Source organism: Parambassis ranga, chromosome 19 (assembly GCF_900634625.1).
Source record: "Parambassis ranga chromosome 19, fParRan2.1, whole genome shotgun sequence".
Lineage (NCBI taxonomy): Eukaryota > Metazoa > Chordata > Actinopteri > Ambassidae > Parambassis > Parambassis ranga.
In genome coordinates, this window is record NC_041039.1 from 12,966,585 (window position 1) to 12,988,388 (window position 21,804).

Consider the following 21,804-nt stretch of genomic DNA (forward strand, 5'->3'; position numbering starts at 1 on the left):
CGATGTAAAACTATGAAAAATAATATCTTTATCAATGGCAATAATTAAAACCATTCATCGCATAATAGGCTTTGACAAGACAGCAATTTTTGAAACTGTGCAATGACCTTTGACCTTCAGCTATTGGTATATTCCCTCTGTACTTAAAAAGACACATAGTCATGCAAAGGTGCTGCTCTAAATGTAAGTGGTCTGTCTGCAGGACAGGCAAAGCCTCTCAGATCTTTTATTGCTTTGCAGAGTAAAGTGCTGTGATCGACTGATCTGGTTCTGCGGTCATTTCTCTTTAAGAGCATGGAGTGTGTCTGTGGTCATAAAAATAAAAATAAAAAAAAAAATGTGGGGAAGTGCATAGGTGGAGAGGTAGGTGGGTTCAAACACTTGCATGTGGAAACAAAACAACCCGACAGAGCTTCATTGACTTCCCCTGTCGTCAGGATGTGTTTGAGAAAATCCTTCACTGCTCGACAGCAGGTCAGGTTTGAACTGTGAGTGGGGAAAAGAAATCTGTGAATGTGTGTGATGTGAATGTGTTCACAAAAAATAAATACATGGTGGGAGTGGAATGTGCATCAAGGAAGTATGGATACACACATAGGTTTTTGTGTGCATGTTTGCGTTCCCGTGACACACAATCTTAAAAGTACATTGTTGTGTTCTGTGTGTGTTGCACCAGTCGTGTGAGTTCTGGCTGCCGTCAGGGTCTCATGTTGCTACTGTGGGAGTTTCTGGCTGTAGCCACATGTCTTCCTGTGACAGTAGAGCATTAAGGCACACAAAAGACACTCCAGCTGTTCATAGACAGGCATCACAATCCAAGTCAAGCTGTAGTGCTCATGTATGTAGAACATTTTGCTGCTTCTACCCCCCTCTTTCCAGATCTTTGGCACTGAGAGGAATGTATGGAAGGATGGATGGATGGATGGATGGATGATGGATGGAGGGTGGGTGGGGGTTCCCTGCTCTTTGTATGTCTGTGTCTCTTTCTCTCTCTCTCTCTCTCTCTTCCCATCTATTTGGAGAGCTTGCTGATGACACGGATCAGTGCTCCATTCTCATCTTTGAGTCGCTGGTTGTCTGCTCTCAGGTCAACCAGAACCTGTTGGTAAAAATTAAGCTCACATTAAAAGAAGTCATTTTTAAGATATAAAACCAGATTTAATTTTATTATATTAGTGTGTTGCTTTGTTACACTACTGGATTGATGTGTTATTCGTTATAGGCAAGTGCCATGAAATTCTGAGTCATTACATGTAGTCATGTTTCTCCTTCAACAGAGCACCAGGAATGTGTAACTAATATCATATGGTACTTATTTAACTGTGAATAACTTCCCAAGTGGAAGTGGAATCATTTTTTAAATTTACATTTAAAAGACATCTCTATTAATTAATCAGATTGTGCCAAAAATGAAAATTACTGATTACTGATTCACCTTTTTTCAGTTTAATGGAAACATTCATATTGCTGCTTCAATCCCTCAGATCAGCTTCCAACCTTGTGTGTTTGGCAAATATAACACATGCAATAGCACCTTATTGTGCTACAGTAAACAGCTTATTCTGTATTCTTTTAAGGTGAGTAATACTTATGGGTTTACTAAATGAGTTGAGGTAACGCAAACTTTATCACATTACCTGAATACATGTGTACATGTGTGCCGTCACCACCCTGCTGGACTGCACAAGCTAAAGCCAAGCTAATCAAGCAGAAGCATGCAAAAAGTGCCCGTGGCCATGATAAGATTCTTTCGCTCTGAGCGTCTCTCACCTTTAGCTCCTCCTCCAGCTCTGCCATTCGCCGCTCCAACATCCTCCGATCCTGGTGCCAAGAGGAAAATGTGAAGTGGGAGGCGGGGAGGAAGTGACGTAGAGGAGAAGAAAGTTGAGTGAAAACAAGTGAGGAAGTGGTTTGAGTGGGGGAGAGAGGAGAAAGTGTCAACAAACAGCAGGGGTGGCGGTAGTGAGGCAGATGAAGCTGAAACAACATGTAACATCACCAACAGCGATGCATTACCTTCCTTTCCAGCTCCAGCAGGGCTGAACAGTCAGTGAAGCGCTCCTGTCTCTGTTGGACACAACAAAGGTTCACATGATCTCTATGAGGCCTGTGTGTAAAAGACTCAATGCAACACCATCATATGGGTCATATTCTATACATTAAGCGAGAATTTCTCTTGCAAAGACGCCCCCTTCACATGTGTGATTAAAGTTACTGATTTTCTGACTGATGTCTACAACACAGAATCATTTTTTAACTCCTATTTGCCTATCACAAAATGTCTGATGTTCAGCATCTTTTGCATCTCCTACTTTTCCATCTATACATTTTCAAGATGTAGACTGAAACTGGCCACAAACAGGAAGTCACTATACATGCCCACTGGTAGTAGGCATGTATAGGTAGTAGTAGTTTATACTATTCAGGTAAGTGAGTTAGCTAAATAAATGTATTTCCTATTGGCCTAAATGGGGATTAAATGGCAGTTTAGCTGATTTTATGTGTGAGAATCACCTGTGTGGCCTTTTCCAGGTCCAACCTGGTCTGAGTGACAATCCTCTGAGTGTCCTGCAGCTGAGACTGGAGCTGGCTGTTTTCTCTGGACACCTCCTCAAACAACTGACACACATACAGCAATGAATATTGGGGACAAATGAAGCAAAAAATACATGTCCTCAATATCAGTTCTGTCTCCTGACCTTCTTAAAATCCTTGCTCTCAGATCCTCCTCCCTGAGTACGGTCGTTACAGGACATGTCCAGCCTGAGTGGATGAAGAGAGCAGAGGTCAGAAAGAACACGGTTGTGAATTATGCTGACAGAAAGAGATCAGAGAGGTCAAAGGCTGGATTCATACCTGGAACTCAAGTGTTGGCCTGTCTGTAAACAGAGAATAAAGCAAACACGTTATATATATGCTGTGTTAGGTTACAGTTCAATGAGATCACACATGCACACATCAACACACACCTGTGGATCCAGCCCACTGCCTGAGAACTCTTCTTCTCCGCTGGGATCGTTGTCGTCACTCTGCAGATATCACGGACAGCTCAGTACAGTCTTATAAAATGGTTTTTTTTTCCATGCACATGTTATGAGTCTATCCTGCATCATTTTTCCAGATAAAGAATGTTTACAGCGATTACCTCCCCGGTCCTCTGTGCCTTCCTTCTGGCCCGAGCCTGCCTCCTCTCCCTGCGCTCTCTGGCCCATCGCTCCGTCTCACTCTCCCCTGTGCTGGCCTCAGTATCTGGAACAAAGCCAGGCAGCAGTCCAAGTTTTATGACCAAATTCAATATTTTTGCAAAAACCACACTCTGCAGTGTTTAGTTGAGATGTGGTCGTGTGTACCTCTCCTGTCAGTGGGCTGAGGCCGTGGAGTGCCGGCAGGCTGCGTGAGGCCCAGCAAATCTGACTTCTGTAGAGTGGCAATACGAGACCTCCAGCTTACTTCCTGTAAACGTTAAAGGGGATGTCAGATTGCTTTGAATAAGAGCACCAGCAAACCATCATGTAACTCTAATATATGGCTCTCACCCCTTCCTCTCCCTTCTTCTGTTTTGCTTCCTTCTCTTTTTCTTCTTCCTCCTTTTCTCTTCCTTTGTTGTCCGTCTTCATGGTCTTCTCTGCCTCCTGCAAATCTGTTAGTGTCACCCCCTTCATAAAAAACAAACACTCATGAGTCATGACCAAACAAAATGACAAATTGTCCTTGTCAAGTTCATCTGAACAGCTGACATCGGTACCTGAGTGGAGCGGCGGGACTGCCGCGCGTGTCGAGAGCGAGCTTTCCTCTGTGCCTCCGCCTCCTCATCCCGCACAGGCGTCAGATAAGACCTACATCAATCAAATCAAATTTTTAATTCAAAAAGCAATACCATCAGGAACATCATTAAAATCTACACAGAGCTGCGACTGACTTGCGTCTCTGCTTGATCTCTTGTTCGCCTGTAGTTGTACTCTGTGAGTTAGATGTGACAGCAGACTGATCCTTCTTTTCTGTCTGTTCCTGAGGAAGTCTTTCAGTGAAACACAGATAAAATGAATCTTTCTGATAAAGGAGGAAAATGTTTCAGAGAAAAAGGACCCACACCATAAAAATAGAATACCTCTGAGCTAAGACACTGTTGAGGCGACTGAGTCCAGCAAAGCTCGTTCCTGTGCTTGCTGAGGTCACGGTTGGGTCATCCAGTCTCTTTCCGTAAGACGAGCTAAGCAACAAGGCAGAACCCATTGGATACAAAGACATCTTTCACAGCATCACACACATACAAATATTAGTGTTCACTGGTGGGTAATGGTGTTAAGTGGTGCAAAAACAACCACACAGCAAAAAGCAGAGCAAACAAATGCACAATCGACACTGAGCAGCGTGACTGACCTGTGAAGCAAAGACGGGGTGGAACTAGTGAGATCATTCCCTGACTGACTATGAAGGCGTCGGGTGTAAGAGGAGCTACGGGTTAGCCAGCTAAGGGAGACACAGGGTGACAGGGGCACATATGCTGTGATGACTGAGATTCTGGTTTCGCAAGTGCAGAAACATGTGACAGTTCAGTCCCACCTGTTGGAGTTGTCAGGGCTGCTATCTGGAATACTGAAGAGTTTCCGTGTTGGAATGGGTGGTACACGAGCGAGCCTGGGCTCCTGAGAATGAGGGGAGGGAGCAGGTTATCAGTTATTTATGCGAATCAGCAGATGGAAACTGTAAAAGAAGCCTTTATTTGGCCAGTCATGTTAGATTTATGTAATAATGAGTGTGAATTCATGAGTGTGTGAATCTTTGAATCATGTGAGTGTACCTTGGTTTCGGCCTCAGAGCTGAGGCGGGGGCTGGAGGCAGAGCGGGTCATGCCCAGGCCAGAGTCTGGAGCTCTGCTGGGGTCCTGGTTGGAGTCAGACAGACCAACTGTGCCCAGAGTAACAGAGCTGCCTGCCTTCCTCAGAGATGTTCTCCATGAGCCTGGGGCTTCGTTTGTTGGAGGCTTGCTTGGTTCCTGCTTCACAAGCAGTGAAAGTCATCATTTGTATTGTTCAGTGTCATGCAGCAAAACAGACAGATGATGTTGTCTGTGCTGTACCTTTTTCACTTGGCTTGCAGCGGTACTTGTTGACATGGAGGTAGGAAGCAGACTGGTGGTGTTGCGTTTGTTGTTCAAGTTGTTTATGATTTCCCGGTTTTTTGCTTTCTCTACAACAGTGCAAAGTTCAATAATCAATAAACGTCTTAAAATCATAAAAATCTGTTATTAATCTGCTCTATATTGGCAAGCAATGCCCCAGACCTTCAAAATATAAACAATCGCAGCTTCCCTTACCTGACTCTGTGTCACTCTCAGACTCGCTCTCCTCCTCTGAGCTGGAGCTGCTGGAGGCTTTCGCTTGGCTCTGAGACTGGCTCTGTCCTGTGTGGCCTTCCTCCTCCTCGTCCTCAGTCGGACTGCTTTGCAGGGCAGGAGGCGGGTGCTTCTCCCGCTCGTGGAGGCAGATCTTCTCCTTGCTGCTCATACGAGAGATAGAAGTCCTACAGGGGTGGGGCCAAGGTGGGGTGGAACAACAGGTGGCATGCAGGGGAGCTGATCAGTGAGGGCAACCATTCCATGTGCAGCCAATTAGAGCCAGCATGCATCAATGAACACACCAGTGGGTGGAACAGTGGGTCGCTTTCTGGGATGATATGTGCAGAGTTTCTATTGCATAAAAAGTCACTTATTTTGCACTGTTTACCGTCTTTAAACTAAACTGCTGCAATACAAATACCAAATCAAATGCTGTGTCTCAAAGTATATATTTTTTGTAGTTAATACTTATAATACGAATGCATACAATGCACACAATTTTCTACACAAAGGTTACGCCTTGGTTTGGATTGGTGTTTATCTTTGAGTAGGAAGTCATATTAGCTATTAATACTGTAGCAAATCAAAAGGCGGTTATCAAGACTTTTAAAATCCACGAGCCACAATCCATCTTTTGCCAGGCTTCCTCAGACTAATGATGAACAAGTGCAGCTATGGGCATGTTTTAGGTGTGAGGGTGAGAATGATAAAACCATCCAACTGGTTCATGTCATCGCCTTGTGTCAGTTTCCAAAGGCACTTTTTCAAGTAGTTCTAACACTATCTGCCACGTCAACTTCAGAAGAATTTCTTTTAATTGTAGTCCTCATTTGTGAAGTCTGTTATAATCTAGATTTTTTTGTACTTTCTGTCTTGTGCTACAACAAACACCAGAAAAAATGCTGCTCACACCTGCATGCAGACAACAAGTAACAGGGATTACTGGGATTCAGCATAGCATCTATCCACACACACAAAAACACACTGGCACTGACCTGCGTGTGCGAACTGGTACCATGGAGATTGGTGGACTGGTCTCAATAACAGGAGTCTGTTTCTCTATCTCACTGCGTAACTGAAGAGGAATATAAACAGACATAAACACAGAGAACATTCACTGCCGTAACACCATCAATCATATCAGGTTTATCTAACCCAGAGAGATAGTCGGGGCCTGCGTGGAGGCAGACTTACTGCGTTCTGTTTCTTCTGTAGCTCTTCCAGCGTGTCCGCGAGGTTCTCATCTGCAACATCAAGGGGTGTTTGTCCCTACAAGGACATTCGCAGTGGCTGATCAGTCATGGTGCAAGCTAAAGATGCAATCGCAGACTAAACACCAAGCACATGTTGTTTGTCTTGCCCTCACCACATTGTTGACGGCACCCATATCACACATGTTGTCCGTGAGCAGGGTGCAGACCTCCTCCTGTCCCCAGTGAGCTGCCGCATGTAGGGGTGTCCACCCGTCGATGTCCCTACTGTCCACATCCACCCTGCATTGTAAAAGTACCCTGACCAAGGCGAGGAAAGAGGGAGGAGATGAGACAAGGAGGAGGTGGAGGTGAGGACAGGATGATGAATAAAAGCTGCCTGACCTGCTGTGCTACCAAAATAAGACAAAAGCTAACAGGCTCTCTGTGTACATGCACCATTGCTCACTTTAGTACTTCGATGTAGCCTTTGGCAGCGGCGACATGCAGAGCTGTGGCCTTAGTGTTTGGATGAGGTGTGAGTGTGCCACCTCCTGCCAACACAGCCATGGCGTCCTGCAGCATGATCCTCTCCTCCTCCTTTCGGGCCTTGTCTACGTCGATTACTGCAAAGACATGTGGATGCACAGTGATAAACTGAACTGCAACTGAACATGCAGAGAAAGAATATAGTGTACAAGTATCAACCTGGAGACTGAATACACTGAAGTACAATGAAGGTCAAAGAAATTATAATCACTCCGTGTAAAACTGGATAAAAATGCAAATAAGACATAATAAAGCACTCACTCAACTGTCATATACAGCACATCTACACATTGCTTTGCTTATTCTCCACATCAAATGCCTCTTAAGATGCCACTTTAAAATTATAACCTGATAATTCATAGGTTTGTTTTATAAACCTTTCACAATAAAGCCCATCAGTAAGATTACTGACTGCCTGTAAAGAGTCCTTTTAATTTGTCCTGATCACTCATCATAGGTACCATCATAACAGTCATGTCTCAGATCACATGCACACACATCTCAGCAGGAAAAGATGCTATAAGGAGTGGAGGTTACGCAATGATACCTCACCTTGTTTTTTGATTTCAGCTTTGAGCAGCCTCTCCATTGCGTCTTCTGTGGCAACATCCAGTGGAAGTTCTCCTTCACTGTTCACCGCCCCAACGTGAGCACCGTGTTCTATCAGGTATCTACAAAAACAAAAGTTTAGTAAACACACAGGCACAGGTCAGACAGAATGCAGGTCTTTACTATAAACACACCGTGTCAGAACCGCTTAAATCATAATGGAAGTGCCAGAGTGATAGAGTGACAGTTGTCAACACTCACTTGGCAATCTGGATGAAGCCGCAGGAGGCTGCAGCGTGCAGAGGAGTCCAGCCCTCGTTGTCCCCTCTGTTGACATCGCTGCCGCTCTCCACCAGAAACTGCACCATCTCAGCATTTTCATCAATGCAAGCCTGCCAGAGGACACACAGCCACATGATGGACTGCTGTACAAGTGTTTATTGTTTGTTGTTTATACCAAGAATCCCCATGGTGTGAATTACCAAACAGCTGTCAGTTGTTGTACAGTTTGTGTGCAGTAGAGGAGATCTTTGACCTACGTCATTGTGGTTTGCTGTGAAAAAGCAAACCTCTACAAAACACTTCCAAAATCTATTAAACTCAACTAAAGCACCAGGGCTAAAACAATGACTACTGTGTCTACTGGCTGTAATGACTTTTGCTAAGTGGACTGCTAAAAGCCCTCAAGTGCTTTCCAAAACAGTCATTTTGTGGCAGGAGTGAAACAGTGAATCTATTTAGCAGCTTTTCCTGAGGCCGTGGCTAGCAAATCTCTCAGTATGATCCGACACAAGTCCCAAGATGAATCCACGAGGACCTCATGGGATTAGGTTATGATATGTGCTTTAATTTAATAAACTAGTACGACAAAATAAAACTCAGTAGGATTGGCTGATGTCCAATTTATAAGACAAGACCCCAGAAGAGAATAAAGGGGATCTTCACACTACTTTAGTTTAAATTGTTAAAATGTAAAATGAAAGATAGCGTGGGCACTGTTCTATTGTGCGTGTGTGTAAGATTTTCTTGAGGCAAACTTTGTATAATAAGCGCAACTACACATTTACAGAGTCTAAAGTGTCTACAAATGGGTATAATCCAGGCCAATGCACAGCTAAGATATACAGTGTAGTTTGGTTTTTGTGCATCTCACCATAAACGAAACAAATAAGATGAGTAGTTAAAGAACCACTGTGTAGAACTGGGTGGCATCTAGTGGTGAGCTCACAGATTGCACCATGAATATTTCACCATCGAACAGGGAGGAAGCTGTGGCTGTTAAATTTTCTGTAAAGCCAGAGTTTGGTTTATTTGTTTAGGGAAACATGGAGGTGCAACACAGCAGGCTCAGTGGGAGAACAGACTCCTAATGAATACAGCGGGAGCTCATTCTAAGCTAAACCTCTCATTCATAGTTACAGGTTAAAAAAAAAGACTCTAAGATCTCTCCAACTGCTATGAATCATCACCAAGATGACACTAGAGGAGCATGGATGTTTATACAAACTTACATAGCTGTCACACAGACATGGTGTGATAGTTGAGGTGAACAGACAGCAAGTCAATGGCAATTAATAACTGACTACAGTGCAGATACCTCAGGTAAATATCAACAAACGTGTTATGGAGTGATTCTCTACCAAGCAGCAGCTTTATCTGTCTCACCAATGGTGGTCAGCTGATCAGATGATACTCAATAAAGACTGGCGTTCCCAGCCATTCATTATAGTCACTGTCACTCTGCAGGACGATACAGTCAAGCCAAGTGTGTGTAACTCACACAGAAGGACCATCAGGCCTGACATAAGCCACCTAAGAGGCTTTGCTTTTGGGCTAAATCGACTAATCACAAAGCAGCTAGAAGCCTCCTCCCATCCTCATAATACGAGATAATTAGTGTGGTAGTAGTGTGGAAACGCCAAAAATGTGGTCACTGTCAGACCTGAAGAAGCAGCCAGAGCCTGGTGAGTCAAAGCACAGCGGAGAGGAGTGGGGGAGTCCTCTGAACAAGTGGGTGCTCCACACTGAAGGAATGAATGAACAGAGGGCACTTCTTGCACCCTGCGTGCTACGAGGGTGCACACACAAGCTCCCAGCAAGCTCCTTCACTGGGTCATCAAGTGACTCATTGTGGCGATCGCCTTTGACAACAGCAGCTTGTGCTGTTTGAGGAATGTTTTCCATTTCTTCATTCAAAGTCCCTGAAGTCCCTTCCTTGGGGAATGGAGAAGCAAGAGAGAGAGAGAGAGGGGGGGGGGCAGCAGCAGAGAAGACAGAAGGCTTTGGATGGAGAGGATGGAAAGTTTAGAGAGTGTGGGCCTATATTTAATTCAGGTTGCCAGGCAACGGATGAGCAACAGGGGAGAAAGTGATGGAGGGCAGGAGAGAGACCACACTGGGTGACGCTCCGACATGTGGATCGACCAAAAGATAGAACATTCAGCTCATTTGAACTGATTATGGAGAGACAACATCATTAAAACAAGGAGTTGGCTTAAATTTGGTGGAAAAGTCCACATCACAACACACAGACCAGCCAGAACCAGCTCTCAGCTCCTGTGGGCAGATGAGGGAAACTCTTTTATGTATTCTCAGATGTAATATCTAACATGGTGTGTTCACTGTATGTGAGGAGACAGCGATGTGTTTATGATACTCTCTTATCACAGAAAGTAGAGGAAATGCTGCTTCACAGAGGGCTGTGTGACAGTGATGTTCTCCAGACTGAGCCTCTGTGTTATGGCTGAGGTGAAGTGGAGGGAGGGACGCCGAGACAGACATGCAAAGAAGAAGTGCTCACCAATGCAACAATCCCCAAAATTATAAACCTAAATAATTTTCATCTACTTTTAAAGAGTTTTCGTGCTGCGTAGCTTTGAGACCTGTTGATCATGACACCATTTTCCTGAGTCTTCCTCAGGGACTGTCTGTCACTCGCCTGCCAGTCAGTGCCTATTAAAGTCTAAAAATGATCCCACAGGCTGAGAGGTGACCTGTTTTTACTGACTGCTGCCCTCCTGTAAGCTGGAAAAAGAAGCCAGTAACTTTAGGGATGAGCCAGCCTACCAACAGGCTGATAAACTAACCGTGCCATCCCCACAGGCCAGAAACTCTGCCAAGACAAACCGAAAGATGAGCTTTTCCGGAGCTGTTCCGCTAAAAAAACAACGCAAATGTTGCACTGTTTAATTAAAAGGATGGATAGTTGTAGCGCAGACATAAGTTAAGCTAATGCCTCTCCTTTGAGGATCATTAGCGGATCAACTTTTGCCTTTAGTTTAGCTACAGTCCGCTGCAGCTCCGCGGTAAAAACACATAAAAATAAACTCTGTAATCAAGGAGTCAAACTTCTACCTGGTGAAGCGCTGTCAGTCCGTCTATGTTGGCGTGGTTGATGTCAGCTCCCTGCCGGAGCAGCGCTGCCACCTCCTCCCGGTCTCCGGCGGAGCAGGCGGCCATAAACACGGCTCCTTGGGCGAACCGGACTTTCGCCCGCCGCGTCGCAGATCCACCCGAGCTTCCGCGGGTTTCCGACCCCGTCCGATCCGTCTCCGAACCTAGCCATCTCTGCAGCTGATCCTGCCGTCGCTGTTTGGCAGCTTCGGACCGGGAATGGTCAGTGGCCGCCATCTTCCCTGGTCTGTCCCGGACAGATTCAGCTCATGGTACGAGGAGAAGAGCGGAGTGCTGTGTTTGGATTGAGCCTCCCCTGGGCTGCGCCCCCTGGCGGACAGGCACAGACAGGAGGCCGCGATCCCCGCTGCTGAGTGGCAGTCCTGCGCTGCCTTCAAGTGCGACTCGGAACTTTGTCCACCCAGTGAAGGGGCGTGTATCATCTTTCTAAAACCACACTGACAGTTTATTTTCTTTTCCCCCTCTTTCCTACAGATATTAAGAACAAACTCAAACACAATTTACTTCTCGTGGGTTAAGATAAGCGTATGAGGAGTAATTCAAAAGAAAAATATTAAGATTTTATTATTTTACTAATATTACTAATAATAATATATCATTATTTAACGTGTTTTTACTTGTTTTTTTCTAAGTCAATGGATGATACAGAGGAAAACAGGTTTTGCAACAGACCACAAGTGATAAGTTTTGATTTGTCAGCAACTAATTTAACCTAAAAACAATGTCTTTTGTTACAACATAACCATCTATTTTATTAGATTAATGTTGTTTTGTATGTTTGTCAGATCACATGTTGCACTTAAGAGAGGAAGAGAAATTCATTTTTTCAGTTGTGCCCTATGACAAAGGGGTGACAAAAGCATGATAAACTTTATCCTTGAGATGTGAATTACTGCTCACTGGTGATCTCGGAATTTTAAAGGCTAATTTGTAAACAAACTTAATAAAAATCCCATCCCTGAGCCATTGTTCACTTACTGCTGGGCATGTGTAAGTGTGTGTGTGTGTGTATACTGATTATTGAGTCAGCTTTTCTGGTTATTATTAAATAATTCAAGAAACAAAGAAAACACTCAAAAGCTGCAGTTAAATATAGTAGTACCATTTTTATTGCACAACATAAATATTAAACCCTTTAGGAGGTTTTGTTTTTACAATATTACAAATTCGCTGAGCAATTATTGCACAAAAGGTCAAGGCATGCTCTGGGGCTGTAGTACGCAGAGATTACAAAATGTAGGTAAAAGTGCAATTCAGATTAAACTGATTTTTGTTTAATAAAAAAATCACTATTATTAGCAGTAAATTAAAACAACAGATTTAAACTGACTTACATATAAATCAAGATAACACAGACAGGTTTCTATGATTGGCAAAAAAGCAAAATAATCTCAAGTAAAAAGAAACACTATTTTTCAATATAGTGCATTGACACTAGCATTACATGGAGTAAATTGTAACAAACAGATTGATTAATCTGTTTTCTCTCCAATCCTACACTGTCTGTGTAGCAGGAGTTTAAGCTAATAACCTGACACAGCAGGAAGACTGCTGGTCTGTCAGATTTCCACTAAAAACATACACACTTGATGCTAACCTGGATGCTTCGAGTGTGCATTTTTGTTTGTAACATCCTGTAATTCAAGTTTGTACACATATTTGGGCACATATGCCAAGTATAACAACATTCTGTGGATCTATAGACCCACTATGCCTGATATACTGTGGCTTATTTGAGTGTCATGCATCCAAAAATATTTATTTTGCAGTCATATGATAAATTAATACCATTTTCACCTGCTATAAAGAAAGGACAATCAGATACATACATTCATGGCAGCCTAAAAATGACTAAATGTAAGGGGGAAAACTGATTTGAATTATTTTGAAATGATTCCTGATCTGAACACGAGCTATTGATCACCTCTCCAGAGAAGGGGGGCTGTTCTCAGGTAACATCACTCCAGTTCTGAAGGAGCCATTCAGGTCCATGTTGATACAGAGCCCTCCGGTCAGCAGCTGCTTCTTGTACTGGTCAAGACGCATGAAGACATCCTGAACTGAAGAACTACTCCCGTGCACCCAGGTGGAAAACAAATTGGTGGAGCTAAACTTCGACGGAAGGGACTGGTAGCGATGCAGCTCCAGCTGACAGAATAACCTAATATTTATGAAGGGTATATAGACACATGAGTTAGGAGGCAGCTGTAACATAAAGTAGGTTAGGTTTTTTAATAACCGTGTGAGGATGTGACCCACTTTACCCCTTTAAAAGTAAGAGGCAAAGATCAAAGTAAAGCATATCATCCGATGTTTAAGCCTATATTTGTGGCAACACACACATCTCTAAGTCAAGGATCATGTTGCATGTTTGCACTGTTTTCAGGGTGATGTGGGATTTCATAATTGTAGATTAATTAAATATATAAAAAAATGACTGTGTAATGTGACTTAACACTGTATCACTTAAAAGTGCAAATAGCTAGCTATTATCTTAAAAGTTGATAATGACAACGTTAACTTGTTTCTGCTGCCTCCAACTGGTGAAAGGTATCGAATATGGCAGGTTTATTCCAGCCATAGAGTCTTAAGTGTAGACATGTAAACATGTGGTATAACTAAAATCAGAGGTTGTATGTATGTATGTGTATAACTGCTTGGTAAATTACCTGGCAGATACCTGCTGAGAAAAGCTCCTGGATGCCTGACACATAACATGCTGCAAGATCTTCAAAGTCTGCTCTCGCATCCACCCCACGTCTTCCCGGACATCTGGCAGCCATTCCAGAAGTCTACATACAGAACATCTGATGATTAGTCAGCAGAAATAGTACGTATATATAGTAGGTATAACCAGCATATAGTCCTAGTCCTAAATGTTCTGAATATGCATAAAATATTTTGAAACATTACACAACTATGGCTCAGACAATGCCTGATTAAACACTGAGAGAAAAGGACCAGATGTAATTAAGTCACTGTGCACCTGAGAGTCAAGGACATGGCAGACTCCAGAGGGAGAGTGTAGGGGATCATCATGGCAGAGGCCATCCTGACAGGAAGCAGGTTGCCTAGTGACTGCGCCAAGCTCCTCCTCTCCATGCAGGCCTGGACTAGAGCTGCAAAGGGAGGCAAAGATATAGAATTACCCTCCGTCAGGTAAAGCTACAACTAAGACAAACAGGAGTTTTACTTTACAGTATATTACATTTCCTTTACTACTTCTGAAAAGTATTTTTCAGTAGCATGCCTTGTGTGACACCTACAATCATGTTACCTTCGTGCAAGGCTGGTGGGAGATATATGATGTGCTCCTCTACAGAAGGACTTGCATGAACCATCACTGCTGTCTGTTCCTCCTGTGACTTTTCTTCCTTGTCACCTTTATCCTCATCCTCCTCTTCTTCATACTCCTCCTCTTCTTCTGCATTAGCTAGCAAGGGTTGATCTCTGCACGGTCCGTTAAAATTAAGCAATCCTGCAAACAAAGGAAATACCAAAAATGTTTTAACCATTGTGAATAAAACAACAAACAACCGTATTGATTTGATGACATAAGATAAGAAATGACTTTATTGATCCCCAGAGGATATTAAGTGGTTCACAGGAAGCAGGCTTTCTGATAGCATATCAGGGTGACCCGGTAAGCACAAACAAGTCTTACCGTTCCTCTTTAAGAAGTGCAGAGCATCTTTATATCCCTGCTTACACATGGCCTTCATAACCTGCACTCAAAAAGACACATACATTAATCTTTCATGAGTCAGAGAAGACCAATAAGTTTACTCTAGTTCATCTGAGAAAATCCATTTATCTGAGAGTTTATATATGGATCCAGAAGCTTGTAATCATTTGACCTACCATTGGATCCGGAGGGAAAAGTGCTCTGGAGACTCTGTAGAGGTTGGTCAGAGTGAACTGGATACTCGTGTTGGTGAAGCGCAGCTCGTGTATGTTGGTGGATGTGTCTCGAGGACAGATGTCGCTCTCTCCAGAGAATGGCGACACAGTGATGGTGTTTTTCAGCTCATACTGAGGCAGGTTGTCTGAGATTCCTCCATCAACATATCGCTGCATGATAACACAAACATACGTATTAGGATGATAAGAAACAAACGGTTAAACAAAATATTTGTTTGGCCGTGCAGCAGTTATTCCACAGGATTTGATAATAGTGACATCATACCCCGTATATTGATAAATGTTTGTTTTTGTCATAGATTACAAACATGGAGTCAAGCATTGTGTCAGACAGTGACATCAGCATTCTGAACTTGAGCCAGTGAGGGTAGGAGAGGACAGAACAACCTCAGAGCCCCTGCCAGCATGGGCACATTTGGCTCTGCCACTCTCTAATTTTGGTCATAAGCCCTGCATACACACACATACACACACATTCCAAAAACTCGTCACAAAGGCCACAGAGGGAGGACCGCTGGTATTGCACCATAATACTTCCCAGAAAACCTCTGTGCTAAAAACATATCCACCAAAAAACACAAGTTGTATTTTCCCCTTTCGTGTGATGTCCCTGACAAATATAAACTCCCTAGGAATTTTAAAATCACTGTTTCCACGCGTGCCATTCAGAACAAACACATTCTTGGGGAAGGGAGGGTGCAGTTATGGAGGAAAACAATGAAAGGAAATATGTTTTATAATTCCAACAAAGCAGCACGGTGGGCTGGCCAGTACACCTCCACCTTCACAACAGCAGTATGCAGAGTTTGTAAATCATTAATGGAAACGTGTGACAACAGACAAAGCTTTTTCTTACCACTCCATGCAGTGTAGGAGGAATAATGCCACAATACACAGGGATGTAGGCACTGCACACACATGCCTATTTAAAAAAATAAGACAAAACAAGAAACAGAGAGATCTCATAAGAAATACAGTTCTTAGACAAGTTGTTGGGATTTTTTTGATGAATAAATGGTTTACAATAAACAATATAATCACATCAATCACATTCTCAGTACAATATGGAAATGAAAGCTTATGGCTCAGCTTTTTACTCTTACATTTAGCCTTCTATATACTCTACCTGCACCACCTCCTCCTTGCTGTTGAACTGGGACACTAGGACATTTTCTCCATCCGTAACTCGTGTGAGAGAGATTCCCAACCGCCCATTGGCCCATTGGTGGCAATCTGCTGGCAGAGTGCGGTGCAGCACGTGACGCACAATCTTCACCAGGTTAAAGGAGGGATGCATGGGTCCCAGGAATCGCTTTCTTGCCTCTTTGGCAACCTCGATGATACTTGCACCAGTTTCCCCTGTGAAAAATCAGCATTAACACCCTCATTGCTATGAATGATTAGATAAATGTGAGATGGAACTTTGCTCATCCTGTATGAAAGTTTATGGATTAATAAAGATTTTTTTTCTACTTTATTTAAGAGCTGTAGCTTCAAATGTGCAGATTTTAGATCAGTGAATGTTGAGTAAAATTAATAATTAGACTTTTACTCTGTTACATTTTGCTGCTATTATCTACACTTTCCTACTCCACTACATTTCAACAATGTTTCTGGTTCTGTTTTTATAAATACAGTTTTGCCTCGATCTACACAAAATATGGATTGTGTTGCTATCTCTGAAGTTTAAACTAATCAGGTGGCTCTATCAGCACATTTTTTTTCTTATTTTTACTTTTACTTTAGTACCAAGTTTCAGTTCTTTCTCCACCACTGGTAATCATTCTCAACTACACCTGTAAAAGCATGAATGGCAGCAAAGCTTATAGCTTGTTTGGCCTTTACTCTATCAAATAAGAAGCTCACTTTGAAGTGCACAACTGGGATAAATAGGGATTAAATATTATATTAAAATATGGACAGTAACTACACTGTAAAAGTGTAAAATTCAATATTTGCATTAATCATACTTTCATCGTCATCTCTTACACTTTTGCTCCAAAAGGAACCTACCTAGGCATACTCCTGTGACCACAGCTGTGGCAGTGAGAGCGCCAGCTGATGCTCCATAAACGTGCTTGGCGTTATGGACCAGAAACGGAGCCTGCTCCAGCAGACAGCTGGCCACGCCGACATGGTAGATACCGAGGAAGCCGCAACCGGCGAAGGAGATGTTCCACGGCGAGTCGAGGGGAAACATACCAATGACTGCAGCGGTGTCTCTCAGAGCTTCAAGTAGACGTTAACACAGAGATAAAAACCACGACCACAGTCTGCTTTCAGACCCCCAAATTGTTTTCTGTTAAAGATGCTAACTGTTTTTAGCTTTAGCTGAAGTCACGTTCTACGTTACAAGAAACGTAGACAAACTGACATTATTTTAAAGTAGCAACGAACTGACCGCTGCTGAAAGTAAACTGTAACAAACACGGTCCTGAGCTGGTTAATAAAGCGGCGTTTCTCACCACGGGGAGTTGTTGTTTCAATAATTTGACAGTGTGTGTACTTGCATGTGGGTGGGGAATAAAACCACTTAGCCAATGACAAGCGGTGCAGCTGAAAAATTGACCAATCAGAATCGAAGTGAGGTAGCGGTTTGACCAATCATAATCCGCACCGCTGGGGTCAGTCAGCGGTCACTCTCTCTAATGACTGCTGTCAAAATAATGTTTGCCCCCAGACGTTTTGTCCTGTCCTTTCTAAATTTATCTTCTTGTTTATGTCCTAATGTCCTAATCAATAATAGGTCTTATCTATAGGAAGAATGTCTATTGATTTCCTTTAAGCGATAAGATGTTTACACATCGATCAGTGAAAACCTGCCATAATGCTTGCAGAAAATTATCTGAACTTTCAGTCATTGTCATAGGGGTATTTCTAAAAAAGGGAGGGGGGTGGGGGACTTTGTGTTTTTCTAAGAAGTGAAAAACATTTGTTGAAGAAACTGCTTAGCAAAGTAAAATATACAGCCAAATATATCTGAGTTGTTTACAATACAATACAATTGTTACAATAGTAATGAAATTGTCAATAACAATGAAATGTTTTCTAGGATTCTTCTTTGAATTAAGTATTCAGAGAATGAGACTACAAATACTCACTTTTGTGGGAACAGAATCAGTTTCTGTTAAGGACATCATGACTTCCCTGGAGAGAAAATCCTGTTGTGAAATTACCACAAGCAGCTACATTAAGGAGAATTTGTTATTGTACCCTCATAGCTCTGCCCATTTTGGCCTTTGGAACTGTGTATCCCTCAGATTCTTTAAGGTTTCCACAACAGAGATAAACTTTTGACACAATTGCCTGATATAAATAAGTTTTATGACAGGTCAAAAATGGGTCACCCACCCAGTTCTGTGATGAGTGTAATATAAATAAATGTAATAATATTTTTTTTAATAGTTAATACAAAAACAGATAGGGGAATTTGATTGTTTTCTTTGTTTCCTGGAGTCAGCGTGCCATTGATATTTATAGCCAAAATTACATTATAAAAAAATCAAAGTATTCCTGATAGGATAAAATGTTATGTCTTTATAAAGGCCTGTTCTAAAATCGTTTTTATTCGTAATGTTACATGTTCGTTAACCTGTTTAATCCGATGGGCCCGCCGAAGGGCCGAAAACGTACAGGCACTATTACTTCAAATTCTGATCAAATTCTGCCACGGTTGCGGCCATGTTTGTAGTCCAATGAAAGAGGACAAGCTACTGAATCGAATGGTACAAAAAAATCTAATGGACTACAATACCCAGCTGACGTAAAATCCCTGTGTAAAGACTAGACGCAACAACACTAACGCTAGCTAACTACGCGTATGTGTTTGTGGAGGTTGTAGTTGCTTTAGTGTGCTTCAGTGACTTTCGGTGAATTTCAGTGAGTTTCAGTAAGTGTCAGAGGTTTTTTTTTAGGTTGTTAGCTAGCGTATCTCTTCATGATACCGTGACGAGAGGGGCATGGAGCAGAGGGGCATGGAGCAGAGGGGCATGGAGCAGAATTTCAACGGCAGGAATTTCCGGATTCGTTCGACCCCGTTGCCAGCAACGTTGAACGTTGGAAAAGATAGACCCAGTTTGAGTAAGTTGAGTAAGTTTTGTACATTTATTTTGAAGTGTAAACTATTTGTTGCTAATATCCGTGTTGATCGATAAAATGATTTATTATATATATACGTGTACACAATATAGTATACAGCAGGGTGGTAGTTGGGGTGAGAGAGGAGGATGCAGAGGATAGTGGTGATGATTGACTGTGGCAACCCCTAAGGGAACAGCTGAACAGAGATGAAGAAGGATGATTCAATCCTATTCAATACTGTCTTTACATATTATTTACATAATATGTGTATTTCAATATGTATGCAATTACAGATAATAATAATTGTTATTATTTTCACAGCCAACAAGAGGGAAGAGAAGAGGAAAGTGAGGTTCCAGGCCCATCTGGGCTCAACGCTGAGGCATCACCTCTCCTTGTTGTTATTTTTATTTTCTTTACCTAATATTTGGTTGGACTTTCATTAATGATGTTTTTTTCCTATTGATTTTACACTGTGCATAATGGTAGAAGTTGATGAAGTGCAAGGTAAATTCATACCCAAAAGCTCCAGTAGATGGCAATAGACTAGTGAAATGGATATAAATTGTATTTTCCAGCCAGTTTCCACTGGAAATGAGTAAGCTAGCTATAGCTATAGTATCCTATTTGGCAATGTGGTGCCAAATTGTGCCAAACTGAGTGTCCGCCTGGTGATATCCTTACTAAAACCTTTGTGAAGGCTTTGCTCTTTGTTCAAATTCTATCAAATTTGGTATATTTGTAGCCAAGAAATAGCTGAATGTGATCAATGGCATCTGTGTACATAGAATCATTGTTAGCATAATGTTTTCCTCTGTCAAATAGGAAAAAAACTCAGGCGAGGATAAAATTGTTACATTTCTCCTGTAGTTTTTTCTAATTTACTCAGGCATACTAATAGACACAATATTTTAAACAAACAGAAATGCATTCTCTGAGGTCCCTAGATGTCCCTAGACACCAAGAACATGCATATGCACATTATTATTGTGGTGCATTTCTTCATTTTCTTCGGGAATGTCTTTTTAGGTGATTTTTTCTTTTAATATGGCCAGGGTTTAGAGGGTTAACCCTCATGCATTGTTCGCAAACACTACCCTAATGTGTTGTTCGGGGACAAAAACGTCCCCTAACTTTAACGGTTTTAAAAATATATTAGATAAATATTTTTTTGAAATTTTTTTGCATAGACCTTTTAATTAACTTCAGTTCTAATCAACAGTAGTGAAAAAATCATTTTCCCCCAGGATTTTAACCCTTTAATCACCAATTTTATAAGGGGTGGTGCTGAAAATTGAAAAAAAAAAACACAAAATGGCTCATTTTTAATAGAAAAGGTGAATGTGGACTGGATTCTTTTGAACCTTTATTGCAGTCTTGGTCATGTCAAACATCAGTAAAAAAATTGACTTGATTGCATTATTAGTTTTTGCACAGCACTGGATTTTCTTTTTTTCTCCCTAATGTGTTGTTCGGGGACAAAAACGTCCCCTAACTTTAACGGTTTTAAAAATATATTAGATAAATATATTTTTGAATTTTTTTTGCATAGACCTTTTAATTAACTTCAGTTCTAATCAACAGTAGTGAAAAAATCATTTTCCCCCAGGATTTTAACCCTTTAATCACCAATTTTATAAGGGGTGGTGCTGAAAATTGAAAAAAAAACACACAAAATGGCTCATTTTTAATAGAAAAGGTGAATGTGGACTGGATTCTTTTGAACCTTTATTACAGTCTTGGTCATGTCAAACATCAGTAAAAAAATTGACTTTATTGCATTATTAGTTTTTGCACAGCACTGGATTTTCTTTTTTTCTCCCATTTTGTCCCATAGACTTACATTATAAACACACTTTTTTTGACTGCACAGCCATGGCACTACATAATCATGCATTCTTGATTGTTGGTGGTTTACCCTGTTGGTAGGAGGTAAAATTTGTGATTTTTACAGTTAACAACTTAATTACCATATTAACCCTTTACCTGCAGGCCTGTGCTCATGTAGTGTAGTTTCTGGCTTGTATATGGAGTTATAGGGAGTATTTTAGCACATAATTGTGTGTCTACACACTGTGTGTGTATGTTAGAGAGGAAGAGAGCCATTTGCACACTGATCTTGTTGTCTGTGAGTACACACAACCACAGAGTCTTCATAGTAAACAAAAACAAAGAAAGTGTTGCTATGCATGTGTGGCCCTTTGATGTCTACAGGTGCAGACTAAACAAAACAAAAAGGCAAGTGGTCTTACATGTGACCTTGTGGTCATTTGATGGTGAGAAGAGCAGAAAGCAACATGAAGAGAGGATTCACTTGTGCACAATCTCTGGAAATGATTGTGCAGCCTGGCTCTATGAAGGGCCAGGCTGTGAAGCTGTGAAGGCTGCACAAGTAGATCCGTCACTTGTTCACAAGCGAATCCTTCATTCGTTCACAAGTGAATCCTTCACTCATGCACAGGTGAATCCTCTCTTCATGCTGCTTGCTGCTCTTGTCACCATTAAATGACCAGGAGGATGCATGCAAGTCCACTAGTGTTTTTGTTTTGTTTAGTCTGAACCTCTCAGCATCAAAGGGCCCGTCACTTACTTTTAGGGCTGCAACAAATTTACTTTACTTTACTTTACTAAACTACTTTTAATACTAATTTTAGTAGGGGACTAAACTGTAGATTAGATTTGGTTAGTCAATGATTATTTATTATGTTATCAAGTTATCTATCTATGGTGTCTATTTAGTAACATGCACATGTACGTATGGTC

General features: G+C 41.8%; 2 protein-coding genes across 7 annotated transcripts; both read right to left on the reverse strand.

Moving 5' to 3' along the window:
• Positions 1–338: 338 nt before the first annotated feature.
• On the reverse strand, positions 339–11,344 carry LOC114451547 (protein phosphatase 1 regulatory subunit 12A). 5 transcript variants are annotated; one of them, XM_028430242.1, is made up of 25 exons: positions 10,981–11,344; positions 7,888–8,018; positions 7,630–7,748; positions 6,998–7,154; positions 6,705–6,849; positions 6,533–6,607; positions 6,334–6,413; positions 5,318–5,499; positions 5,081–5,190; positions 4,802–4,999; positions 4,564–4,646; positions 4,381–4,470; positions 4,109–4,210; positions 3,920–4,018; positions 3,746–3,836; positions 3,537–3,656; positions 3,351–3,453; positions 3,146–3,249; positions 2,970–3,029; positions 2,857–2,879; positions 2,700–2,763; positions 2,515–2,619; positions 2,017–2,067; positions 1,771–1,821; positions 339–1,099 (listed from the first exon to the last, which is right to left on the reverse strand). In XM_028430242.1, the coding sequence occupies exons 1-25, from the start codon at positions 11,254–11,256 to the stop codon at positions 1,013–1,015; spliced, it is 2,706 nt and encodes a 901-aa protein (XP_028286043.1). In that variant the 5' UTR covers positions 11,257–11,344; the 3' UTR covers positions 339–1,012. The 5 variants fall into 5 exon arrangements, with proteins under 5 accessions (XP_028286043.1, XP_028286041.1, XP_028286042.1 ...); XM_028430240.1 differs by having other exon boundaries at positions 5,318–5,523; XM_028430241.1 differs by having other exon boundaries at positions 4,802–4,996; positions 5,318–5,523; positions 10,981–11,256.
• A 782-nt stretch (positions 11,345–12,126) lies between these two features.
• pnpla2 (patatin-like phospholipase domain containing 2) lies at positions 12,127–17,445 on the reverse strand. Of its 2 annotated transcripts, XM_028430246.1 has the most exons (10): positions 17,427–17,445; positions 16,975–17,190; positions 16,088–16,320; positions 15,818–15,883; positions 14,902–15,111; positions 14,705–14,765; positions 14,318–14,518; positions 14,027–14,159; positions 13,710–13,832; positions 12,127–13,201 (listed from the first exon to the last, which is right to left on the reverse strand). In XM_028430246.1, exons 2-10 carry the CDS (start codon positions 17,159–17,161, stop codon positions 12,961–12,963), a joined length of 1,455 nt encoding a protein of 484 aa, XP_028286047.1. In that variant the 5' UTR covers positions 17,162–17,190; positions 17,427–17,445; the 3' UTR covers positions 12,127–12,960. The 2 variants fall into 2 exon arrangements, with proteins under 2 accessions (XP_028286047.1, XP_028286048.1); XM_028430247.1 differs by lacking the exon at positions 17,427–17,445 and having other exon boundaries at positions 13,005–13,201; positions 13,721–13,832; positions 16,975–17,420.
• Positions 17,446–21,804: the final 4,359 nt, after the last annotated feature.

Bases quoted from the DNA above. Each gene is read 5' to 3' on its own strand.
- LOC114451547 (XM_028430240.1), bottom strand. From the start codon at position 11,256: ATGGCGGCCACTGACCATTCCCGGTCCGAAGCTGCCAAACAGCGACGG. The intron at 5,191-5,317 runs GTAAGGGAAGCT...GCACTGTTGTAG, and splicing joins TGAGAGTGACACAGAGTCAG to AGAAAGCAAAAAACCGGGAA. The intron at 5,000-5,080 runs GTACAGCACAGA...CTGCTTGTGAAG, and splicing joins CTGCAAGCCAAGTGAAAAAG to CAGGAACCAAGCAAGCCTCC.
- pnpla2 (XM_028430246.1), bottom strand. From the start codon at position 17,161: ATGTTTCCCCTCGACTCGCCGTGGAACATCTCCTTCGCCGGTTGCGGC. The intron at 13,833-14,026 runs GTGCACAGTGAC...TTCTGTATGTAG, and splicing joins GCCATGTCCTTGACTCTCAG to ACTTCTGGAATGGCTGCCAG. The intron at 13,202-13,709 runs GTAATTTACCAA...CATAAATATTAG, and splicing joins TCTCAGCAGGTATCTGCCAG to GTTATTCTGTCAGCTGGAGC.